This window comes from Trichosurus vulpecula, chromosome 9 (genome assembly GCF_011100635.1).
Source record: "Trichosurus vulpecula isolate mTriVul1 chromosome 9, mTriVul1.pri, whole genome shotgun sequence".
NCBI lineage: Eukaryota > Metazoa > Chordata > Mammalia > Diprotodontia > Phalangeridae > Trichosurus > Trichosurus vulpecula.
In genome coordinates, this window is record NC_050581.1 from 62,529,742 (window position 1) to 62,542,508 (window position 12,767).

Here is a 12,767-nt window from a genome sequence, read left to right on the forward strand (position 1 = left end):
AATAGTCTTTAAATTGAGATCTGGTTCAGCCACTGCCCTGCTTAGAAAATGTCATTGGCTCCCTAGTACCTTTAAAACATAACCTTTTCAGCCTGATACTGAAAATCTTCCTCAACATAGCGTAGCTCCCTGCTACTTTTCCAGGACTGTTTCATTTTATTTCCATTTGTGCACTCTATTTTCCAGCCAAATTGATTTACAAGGTGGTCTCCAAACTCAGTATTCCATTTCCCATCTCTGTGCCTCTTTATCTGAAACCCTTCCTCACCCCATGGCTATGGGTGTTCTCTCCTTCCTCACCCCATGGCTATGGGTGTTCTCTCCTTCCTCAAATTGTATTAGCCCATACTTACTGATTAGTGTATATGTTTTATCTCCTCCGTAGAATGTATACTAAGAGCAGGAAATGTTTCAATTTTGTCTCTGTATCCCTGGTGCTTATCACACTGCCTGCATATACGTAAAATTGTCATCCAATTGTTATTAGTCATGTTCAGCTCTTTGTGATCCCCTTTTGGGGTTTTCTTGGCAGAAATACTGGAGTGCCTTGACATTTCCTTCCCAGATCATTTTACAGATGAGGAAATTGAGGCAAACAGGGTTAAGTGACATGCCCACGGTCACACAGCTAGTAAGTGTCTGAGGATGGGTCTGAACCTAGGTCCTCTTGACTCCAGGCCCATCATGCCATCTAACTGCCTCATATATAAAATGTGTGTGTGTGCGTGTGTATGTGTGTGTGTGTGTGTGTGTGTGCGCGCGCGCGCATAACAGGCACTTTTAAATTGCTTGTTGAATTGAACTGCATCTTTGAACACAGGGTATAAACATTTTCATTTTCAAAGTATGATCAAATGTACATCTGAAATGATGTCCATAATTACTCTTTTTTCATCTTAATACCACACTTTTCAGCTTTGAAAGAGAAGCACTAGGTTAAGTAATAAGTAGCAGCTCAAAGAAAACTAAAATATGTTAAGTAAATATTAATGGAAATGACTACTATGAACATATTGTTTGTATAATACTTATTCATGTTTAAACACAACAATCCAATTGAACACCCATTTGTGAAACCAATTCCTTAAAAAGTATAAACTCTTCTGTTCTGCTTACCTTACTAGAAACAAATTATATGCTAATCAAACAAATCCCATTTCTTGTATATACTGTTTCATCCTAGTTCAGCCAAAAGATACCTACAATATTACTCAGTAACAATTATATGTACATAACTGGCAATAGTCAAATAGTAAAAGAATCAAAGTTTTTACTGTTTATATTTTTAGTAAAAAAAAAAAAAAGTTTAATTAACCTTTTAGTTTTGAGTTCTTTGGTAAATAGTCACTTCATCCCAAAATCTTAATCAATTTCTTACCTAAAACTCAATCTTTTTGGTCACTTTTCCAGGCAAATAGTTTGTTCAAATTATACAGCTTAGACAAAAATCTGTTTTTCAAATCCTTAATTAAGAATTCTGTCAAGTTGACATAAATACAAAGTTTAAATTTCTGTTGAAAACACCCTAAGGACTTAATGTTATAAAGAACAAAAGGAAATGGTGCAGGCACACACACACACACAGACACACAAAATACACACATACACAAGTTTGGTACAAGATTACCACCAAACAGGGGGCGGAGCCAAGATGGCAGCTGGAAAGCAGGGACTAGCATGAGCTCCCCTCCAAGTCCCTCCAAAAATCTATAAAAAATGGCTCTGAACCAACTCTAGAACTGCAGAACCCACAAAATAGCAGAGGGAAGCAGGGCTCCAGCCCAGGACAGCCTGGATGGTCTCTGGGTAAGGTCTACCATGCATGGAGCTGGGAGCAGACCAGAGCCCAGTGGGGGCTGTGTGGACCAACCAGACCAGGAGCCAGGCAGAGCGGGCCCTAAAGCCCTGAATCAGTGAGCTGCAGCAGCTACCAGACTTCTCAACCCACAAACATCAAAGACAACAGAGAAGGTTAGTGGGAAAAGCTGCTGGGGACAGGGTGATAGAGTTCACGGTTCAGTCACCGCTCTGGGGGCAGCAGAGGTGGGGCAGCTACAGAACTACAGCTGCAGTTGCTTCTGGCCCCAGGTCCATCTGGTGGAAGGAATTAAGTGGCTGATCAGAGCAGGAGTGCAGAGCCTGCTGAAGATCTGAGTCCAGTCCAGGTTGGGGGTTCTTGGGGAAGGAGGAGTGCTGGTGTGGCACAGCTGGCCGTAATAGCTCCAAAAACAACAGCGCATCCCCTGAAGCTTGGAACAAAGTACTCTTAATTCTACAAGCAGTCATACCCCACTGAAAAACTCAAGGGTCAAGTAAGTTGGCTGGGAACATGGCCAGGCAGCGAAAACACACCCAGATTCAGTCTCAGACTTTGGAATCTTTCTTTGGTGACATAGAAGACCCAAACATACAGACAGAAGAAGTCAACAAAGTCAAAGAGCCTACAACGAAAGCCTCCCAGAAAAACATGAACTGGTCTCAGGCCATGGAAGAGCTCAAAAAGGAGTTGGAAAAACAAGATAGAGAAGTAGAGGAAAAATTGGGAAGAGAAATGAGAACAATGCAAGAAAACCATGAAAAACAAGTCAATGACTTGCTAAAGGAGACCCAAAAAAATACTGAAAAATATACTGAAGAAAACAACACCTTAAAAAACAGACTAACTCAAATGGCAAAAGAGCTCCAAAAAGCCAATGAGGAGAAGAATGCCTTGAGAGGTAGAATTAGCCAAATGGAAAAGGAGGGCCAAAAGACCACTGAAGAAAACACTACCTTAAAAATTAGATTAGAGCAAGTGGAAGCTAGTGACTTTATGAGAAATCAAGATATTATAAAACAGAACCAAAGGAATGAAAAAGTGGAAGACAATGTCAAATACCTCATTAGAAAAACCACTGACCTGGAAAATAGATCCAGGAGAGATAATTTAAAAATTATTGGACTACTTGAAAGCCATGATCAAAAAAAGAGCCTAGATATCATCTTTCAAGAAATTATCAAGGAGAACTGCCCTGATATTCTAGAGCCACAGGGCAAAATAGAAATTGAAAGAATCCACCAATCACCTCCTCAAATAGATCCCAAAAAGAAATCTCCTAGGAATATTGTCGTCAAATTCCAGAGCTCCCAGAACAAGGAGAAAATACTGCAAGCAGCCAGAAAGAAACAATTTGAGTATTGTGGAAACACAATCAGAATAACCCAAGATCTAGCAGCTTCTACATTAAGAGATCGAAGGGCTTGGAATACAATATTCCAGAGGTCAGTGGAGCTAGGACTAAAACCAAGAATCACCTACCCAGAAAAACTGAGTATCATGCTCCAAGGCAAAATATGGACTTTCAAGCTTTCTCAGTGAAAAGACCAGAGCTGAATAGAAAATCTGGCTTTCAAACACAAGAATGAAGAGAAGCATGAAAAGGTAATCAAGAAAAAGAACAAGAAAAAGAAATCACAAGGGACTTACTAAAGTTGAACTGTTTTGTTTACATTCCTACATGGAAAGATGATGGTATGATTCATGAAACCTCAGGATTAGGGTAGCTGAAGGGAATATGCATACACACACACACGTGTGTACATATATGTGTGTCTATGTATGTATATATGTATGTGTGTATATATACATATATATGTATATATATGTGTGTATGTATATATATATATAGAGAGAGAGAGAGAGAGAGAGAGAGAGAGAGGGCACAGGGTGAGTAGAAGATGAAGGGATGGTATCTAAAAGAAATAAAATCAAATTAAGGTATGAGAGAGGAATATATTGAGAGAGGGAGAAAGGGAGAGATAGAATGGGGTAAATTATCTCACATAAAAGTGGCAAGAAAAAGCAGTTCTGTAGGAAGAAAAGAGAAGGCAGGTGAGGGGGAATGAGTGAATCTTGTTCTCATCAGATTTGACCTGAGGAGGGAATACCATACACACTCAACTGGGTATCTTACCCCACAGGAAAGAAGGAGGAAGAAGATAAAAAAAGGGGGGATGACAGAAGGGAGGGCAGATGGGGGAGGAGGTAATCAAAAACAAACACTTTCAAAAAGGGACAGGGTCAAGGGAGAAAACTGGATAAAGGGGGATGGGACAGGCTAGGAAGGAGCAAAATATTGTTAGTCTTTCACAACATGAGTATTGTGGAAGGGTTTTACATAATGATACGCATGTGGCCTATGTTGAATTGCTTGACTTCTTAGGGAGGGTGGGTGGGAAGGGAAGTGGGGAGAGAATTTGCAACTCGAAGTTTTAAAAGCAGATGTTCAAAAACAAACAAAAAAAAAGTTTTTGTATGTAACTAGAAAATAAGATACACAGGCAATGGGGCGTAGAAATTTATCTTGCCCTACAAGAAAGGAAGGGAAAAGGGGATGGGAGGGGAGTGGGGTGACAGAAAGGAGGGCTGACTGGCGAACAGGGCAACCAGAATATATGCCATCTTGGAGTGGGGGGGAGGGTAGAAATGGGGAGAAAATTTGTAATTCAAACTCTTGTTGAAAATCAATGCTGAAAACTAAATATATTAAATAAATTAAACTAAAAAAAAAATTACCACCAAACAGGAAAAGGAGATGAAAACTAGGATGTGACAAAGAGATAAGGAAGAAATTATTTATATCCTACTTGGTTTCCAAAAAGGATCTGAAGCAGTATACTTGACAGTTTCATTTAAGAAAACTTAAATAAGTCATATTCAGAGGGAAAGGTCTTCAAGTCATTTAAGAGTGTATATCCTGTCCCTGGTTAACAAGTAACTGTGAAGGGCATTTATGAAGTGACAGTCAAAATAAGGTACATGGAGATTTTAAAGAAAACACAAGCAGTTAGAAGCGAGAGAGAGCTGAAACTTTGTCAGAACTGTATTTTCTTTTTGGGGGTGGAGGGAGATATATTCTTATGTCTTTCTGTAGGTTTACTATAAATCCTTTGATCTGTGCTTACCTTGAAAATGTACCCCACCCAACCTTTTGCTCCCCATTCCAATTAAATTATAAGCATCTTTGATGTAGGGAATGTCTTTTATAGTTTTCCTCTTCATTAAATTACCTTGAATAGACACTACATATTTACAACAGACATTAAATAAATATTAACTGAGGTTTGAATAAAGTTACAAATAGTCCACAAGTAAAATTACCAGGGACTAGTTAAAGCACAAGGAAAAAAAGTAGGGAGAAGAGGCACTGCTGCCACGAACAAAGTATTTGGGTGTGATAAACCACTGCACAAGGATGCTTCTCCACTGGAACAGAAGCATAGTGTATTAAGATTGATGATGTAAGAATATAGCAGTCTTTTAGTCCTCACTCTGCCATTAACTAGGTGTTAATGGCAGCCAAGTCATTCAGCCACTCTGGCCCTCTGTGTTTTCTCACCTGTGAAATGAAAATTTTTTTGATGGTCTTGTTTGCTGTTTATTACAAATTAAACTAATAGCCTGGAAGCTGTAGAATAAAAGTAATTTAAAAAACGGTAAAGAGCAAAAATTAGAAGTTGAATTTCAAAGTTATAAATAATTGGCTCCTTAAAAAAAGTAATTTTTTTCCTTTGCCTTTTTTTTGGCCTATGTTTTTTTGGAAACTTCTAGAGTTTTCTTTCTTCTTCCTGATAAGACTTTTGACATCTCTGTCATGAAGCCAGTCATCTCATTCAGCCTCCCACCAAAGGTGTTTGATATTTGCATCTTTATTAGCCACGGCATCCATCCCAACATTACCAAACTTGTATCCAACATTTTCATCCAGCAGCCGACCAAATACTTCAGAGAGAAAGAAACTGGAATCATTGAAGGACTGCTTCTTGTTCTGCCTTGGTCCCTGAAGTGATCCAGCAAAGTCAAGTCAACGTAATTTGCTTTTTTTCCATTGCTTTTTAAAAATTGTCTTCATTCAGTACATCCATGAATGCACTTTCAAGCTTCATCAATCTCCTCAAATTCTTCATCCATATGAACACCAAGGAGATCTCCTGTTCATCCAAATCGTCACCACTACCTTACAAGTCTGATTCCTCATACCCGGGGGTTTTCTTAGTCCCTTTGGTTTTCTTTTTTACTTTACCATCCTTGTCAGTAGTGCTAAAGTAATTACTGTCTTCAAATGTTCACGTTAACTTCTCAAACTCTTCATCAACTACATACATCTTCTACACTTTCATTATTTGAAGTTTTCTGATGTTTACATTTTTGTCAACCTTCTAATACCTATAGAAAAAAAAATTTCATCCACTGGTATTTGGCTTTTTTCTTTTGCAAGGAATTCAAATTACTTTCCCCTAAAGACTCTGCAAATCATTCATGATACAGTTCTTGTACCTGTCTGACAGCTCTTTCTCAATCTCTATTGTTGGATCCATATCATATCACCTAACTGGAGGTATGTACTCTAAGGTTCTGTCCTGGACCCTCCTCCATTTTCTTCCCCTCCCAACCTTTCTAGTCTTCTAATCTTACACTATTCCATGTATTTTGCAATCCAGGGACACTGGCTTCCTTGCTGTTACTTGCAAAAGAAATTTCATCTTCCAACTGTGAACATTTTCACTGACTGTCATCTATACCTAGAATTCTCCCTCTTCATCTCTACCTCCTGACAATCCTGGCTACTTTCAAGTCCAAGCTAAAACCCTATCTTCTACAGGAAATTTTTTCTGATAAGTAATTCTAGTGTCTTATTTTGGTTGATTATCTCCAATTTATCCTCTACATAGCTGTTTGCACCTTATCTCCCCTATTAAACTATAAGCTACTTGAGAGCAGGGACTGTTTTTTGCCTTTTGTTGTATCCTTAGTACTTGACACATAACATACACTTAGTAAGTGTTTACTGACTGACAACCTGGCTCCTCTCTACCTTTCCAGTCTTCTTATACTTATTGCCCTACAAATACACTAAGATCCAGCTAAACTGGCCTATATGCTATTTTTTGTTCATGATGACTTTCCCGCTCCTGATTCTCCTTTCTCTGACAGCCTTTTCCTTTGCTCTTGTAGCAACAATCTGCTAGCAGCTGCTGCAGGGGTGTAAGATCCACCAACAACCAGCACACAGAAAGTTGCCAACACAGGTTCTTTGATCTGCTTTACTAAGGAAAGCAACTTTAATCAAACATACATATATCAACCACTTAGTTCAGGGGGAAAAGATCAGCTCCCTGAACTTCGAGGCAAATACAAACAAATTACAAACATCAACAGACAGACCTTGTCTGATTCAAATCACAATTCAGTTACCAGAGAAGCACCAAAATCTGGGTTACAAAGCCGGAGGGCACTTATGGCTTGCCCAGAGTCTCAACACTCCTTCCATGAGTGAGCCCCAGAAGTCAAATGCCAAGCCCCCCACAATTATATCCTGTTCGAAGCCCTGAGGGCTCTGACCTCACCCAGGCGGGATGTGTAAAAGTTCCCCATCCTTAGTATCACATCATATACAATTCCATGACTCTCAATTGTCTTAATGCTGAGAAATATTCCAAAACAAAGACAGCAAAAGGTTTCCCACCAATTCAAACAAAGGGGAGACCTGATAGTCTCAACATCCCAAAAGGGAAGAACCAGGAAAAGTCCGATTGCCTTAACAGCTCTCCCCCTAACTTAGAATGCTGACACCCAGCTTCTTTACATTCCTACAAAACTCAGCTCAAATACCACCTTCTGCAGGAAACCTTTCCCAGTCCCTTTCCTCCCCCTCCTGCCCCACCTAGTGCCTTCCTAATATTTACAACTTCCATTTACACAGTATGTATCTTATATATACATAATTACTTGCATGTTGTCTCTCCCATTAGAATGTGAGCTTCCTGAAGGCATAGGACACGTTTTTGCCTTTTTTTGTAAGCACAATGCCTGATTATAAGGTTTCCTATTCTAATGAAAGATTTTCAGAAATTAATATTTTATTTCTTCATAAAGATCCACTTAGAAGGTTGATCTTTACTACTAGTAGAAAATAACACAGCGTTCTTCGATAAAAAAAAACAAAAACAAGCTGGTAACAAATGTTCTGTTTATAGCTGAGCAGAACAAGTCACAGGATTAAAGAAAGAATCAGATGTCAAAATTAAGGATTTAGAAATTGATTACTTAAGACCAAATTTTAAGTTATACCTTGTTATGAAGTATATTTCTCCATATTCAGGCAGATGGTTTATAAAATTAGGTCTGTTATTAAAATAAAAATGATCATATACACTGAACTAAATAAGTTGGAAAGGAAAACAGTTAATGGGTTGCAAAGGCTTTGTTACCTTGCCAGTTCTTGTCTATTTGATTTCTGCCAGAAGTTTCTTCTTTATAAATACTAACATGAAAGGGCCAAAGACCACATTTGGACCTTGTGAAATAACTCCAAATTAAATACACAATCCCCAATATAGGTTAAAATAACCTAAAGTATAAAATTAGGCATAAAGCCATATTATATTTTAAGCTACTTTAAAATTAATCGTTTCAAAAAAAATAATAAAAAAAACAAGAAAAAAAATAATCATTTCATAAGACCCAACTGTTAATGCCTTTTCATTAATGTTTTTAAGGATCTCTAAGGAGTTCCGCTTGGTACAGTGTGGGGCAATCAGATGTGCACAAGCAAACAAATAGTCTAGATTCATGGGGTATAGTATATTCAATCTTTAAAATAATCTTATTCCATTTCAAGCTACTACACTGTCTGTATACTAAATATTTCTCTTAGGCTGTACAAAATAACTCTCCACCCTTGCTAACTAGGCTTTCTTCTGATCCATGGGCATAGCGTCATTCATCCTTACTCCCCATTACCACAACCACCAAGATTTGATACATTCAGCTTCTCATATTTTACCAGTTCCAGGGTCTCAACCTAAGCAGTGGGGTCTATGGTGACAGTGTTCTTCACCCCCATACCCTAGCTTCCTCTCACCAATTTCAACGGTTCAACAATAGGTGGCAGCAGCACTGGCCTCAGAGCATGGGAAAATCATGAAAATTCCATAAGGCCAATAAAGTATTAACTCCCATTCCAAGCCCTCAATCACCACTTCTCTGCTTTAGCTCTAGCTGCCTTGAGGGAGAACAGGAGAAACCCAATGACTAGATAGGTTTTCTAATGATCCCCTCCCAGTCCCCCGAGGCCTACCAAAGCTCCTGCCTTGGGCCATAGAAGTCACAGCTAGTGCCTTGAGAATGAGAGGGTCTGTGCCCCCCGCTGTCAGGGCTGCAGAAAGTAAGATAGATGTGTCCCTCAGGATGGAACTCACAATTAATTTCCCTAAAGGAATATTTTTATAGGTAGTGATTTGAAGTTAGAATCTTTTGTTTAGTGGAAAGAACACTTAACTTAGAGTCAGGAGTCCTGGGTTCAAATCCCTGCTGACATTCACCAACTCTGTGATTAGGGGCAAGTCACTTAGCCTCTCTGCACCAGTTTCCTCACCAGTGAAGCAAACATATCCAAACTACCTCTGGGTTATTCTGAGGAATGGACTTTATTAAGCCTTAAAACACTACGTAAGCCATTGTTATTCTTCGGTTTTATGATGATTAGAACAAGCTTTTACTGGTTAACCTGAGCCACTCTCTAGAGGTCTTTTCATTGTTTCCATGAGAAAAAGCATCACAAGATCCAGGAAACTTACACTAGTGCTGTGTTCCAAAGTTTGTTTGTAAACTGAATACTGCCTGGTATTATGTTCCTGAAAAAGAACAGGAAGAAAAAGGATGATTACCTCCTTTTGTAGTATCATTCTGTGCCTGGATCCCATGATGTAATGAATTGTGAATTGCGGATAGAAGATCTGCTGCTTGAATCATCAGTTTTTGAGCTTCTGCAACAGCACTTGTCTGAAAAATTAATCATCAATGCAAGAATGTTTCAACATTAGGAAATAATTAGCATAATTAATACTATCTGCAGCAAAATCACATGACTACATCAATACATACAGAAAAAGCCTTTAACAATATATAGCAATTATTCATGTTAAAATAATGAAAATCCTTGGCATGACAGATGGGTCCTTTAATATGATCAGAAGTATTTATCTAAAGCCAAGAAAGAAGGAAAAAAGCATTTATCAAGGGTCTACTATGTGCCAGGTGCTGTGCTGGGCATTTTACAAACATTATTTTATTTGGTCCTTGCAATCTCCATTTTACAGTCAACGAAACTAGGCAAACAGAGGCTGACTTGCCCAGGGTCACAGAGCTGGTGAAGTGTTTGAGGCCATATTTGAACTCAGATAATCTTGACTCCCAGGCCCAGAGATCTCTTCACTGCACCACTTGCTTGCACTAGAATTAACATTGTGGACAACGGAGTAACACTAAGTTACAGAACTCAAGGGAAAAAGAAGACTGTACCTTTTCTCTACTATTATTTGTCATAGTACCAGGAATATTAAAGCAATAAGACAAAAAGGAAATTAAATATACATCAGCAAAAGGAAGGAAAGAGTATCCCTCATATGGTATAATGGTTTGCTAAGGAAATCCCATAGAATCAATGACGAAACTAACTGAAATGATTAATTGCTTTACTGAAGCAGAAGATACAACATATAGCCACAGAAAGCATCAGTATTTATATATATATAGCACCATATCTAGCAGCTCGTAGGCTCAATAAATGCTTGCTGATCGACTTTACATTAGAAACCAAAACCAATACAATAACAGAAAAAAAAATTCCACTCACAATAACTCCAAAAAGTATAAAATATCTGGGAGGTAACCTAAGTGACATATATGACTCATATGAATATATCTTTTAAAAAGCACTATTTACAGCAATAATGATCTAACTAGAGATATCGCTAATGTACATACCTGAGCTACAGCAATATAATAAAAATAATACTAAGTTAATCTACATATTTAGTGTATTGTACCAAGGTATTAACTTACAGATTAAATAAAATAATAGTAAAATCCATTTGGTGGAATAAAAGGCCCAGAATTTCATAGGAAATAATCTTTAAAATAGAAATGAATCATATTGGATCATCTCAAAATTATTTTAAAAAGCAATAATTATCAAAATTAGATTAAAAACAAGAAAAAGGTCAGTGGAAAGAAATACATAAGGAAGACCCCTAAGCAAAAAAATATAGAGAGAGATTCCTCTATTCAACAAGAACTTATAGGAAAAGTGGAAAGTGGTTTGGCAGAAAATAGATTCAAATCAACATCTTATGCCATATGCCACAACAATTATCCAAAAGGATAACTGATTACAATAATTACTATGATTACATAATTTAAAAAGGAAAAGAGACTGTTAGGAGAAATGCTTCACAACTATGATGAGAATTAAAAACCAAAGGACAGAGGTAGTGATGGCAAAACACAAAACAGACAATTTCAATTACATAAAATTAAAAATTTTGCAAAACTGAATGAATACAACTAGAATAAGATGCTATTGATAAGAAAAAAAATCTTTGTATCAAACATGCCTAATAAAAATCTGACAAGACACACAGTGAATATACACAAACATATTAAGACTAACAACTATTTCCCAAATATTAAGGGGTCAAAAGGTATAAACAAATTTTCAGAAGAAATACAAGTAAGGATGATCCGCTCAATAAAAAACATGTTCCAAATTACTACCACTAAGAGAAACACGAATTAAAACAATTCTGAGGTTTCACCTCAAATTCATCAAACTGGCAAAGACTGGAGCATATGTAGAAAAACTGGGTAATTAGTATTGTGCTGGGAGAGCTGTGGATTGATTCAGTCATTCTGGTTATCAATTTGGAATTACATGAACAAACTGACTAAACTGTGTAAATACTATGGTGCCCTGAGCCTATGACTGGGAATATATATATCAAAAAAGTCAATGACCTTTATACACTAAAGGTCCAGTACACACTAAAATACTTCTATCAGTGAGATTTTAGCAGCAAAAAGCTGGGGAAAAAAATGCATCCCTGCCAACTAGGAAATGGCTGAATAAACTGTGGAATCCAAATGTGATATACGATTGCCATGCTACAAAGGCAGTTTTGATTGTTGTTTTTGGGGAACTGTCATTTTCCCAGTTTAGGGATCTCCCTAATAAGAAAACTCCTATCTATGGAGAATAGCAAATATTCCACAGACTTAAAGAGTGCTTCCTGTGCACAGACAGGTGAAGTGAGGGCCCAGAGTCCACAGAGCCAGGATATGTCAAGCTGACTTGCAAAATTTGTCCTGCCTCTGTAGTCAGTCCTTAGGCATTATGCCATACTGTCTCTCAGAGAATGATGAATATGAGGAAATCAGAGAAATCAGGAAAACATGGATGAACCAAGAAAGAGCAAAGAAGGTAGAATCAGAAAAAAATACACACATATATAAAATAATTACAATAATATAAAGACAATATCAAAAGATAACGGAATTCAGATCAAAGGCAATGAGCGACGTTAGACCCAAATGACTGAGTCAGAACGTGTTTCTTACCTATAGATAGGATATGGACTATGAGTACAGAATATCATATGCTCCCTAAGTCTTGGTCACTGTAAAACAATTTTGCCCATTTTGTAGGCAGAAGTAAGCACATACCGTGTGGGGCATTTGGAAGTGATTGTAGCATAAAATACGATGACAAAATATTTTTAAAAATAAATCACGAAGTGTCACTACATATTTTCACTGATATACAAGGTATCCCCAAAGTCTTTGTGTAATTTTAAGCTACTAAACCTTAAAACTGCACTAAGACTTTTGGGACACCGTGTATGTTGGGGAAAAAAAAACCCTCATTTCATTTAAATGCTTGGTAACAGCT

At 37.6% G+C, this 12,767-nt stretch overlaps 1 protein-coding gene across 5 annotated transcripts in view; it reads right to left on the bottom strand.

The window, feature by feature from the left end:
* Positions 1-12,767, bottom strand: part of NAA35 (N-alpha-acetyltransferase 35, NatC auxiliary subunit) — a 72,469-nt gene that overhangs the window by 24,891 nt on the left and 34,811 nt on the right. For all 5 annotated transcript variants that reach the window (XM_036738258.1, XM_036738260.1, XM_036738259.1 and 2 more), the window contains one exon: positions 9,709-9,823. In XM_036738258.1, coding sequence (XP_036594153.1) covers positions 9,709-9,823 — 115 coding nt within the window. The remainder of the gene's footprint in view (positions 1-9,708; positions 9,824-12,767) is intronic.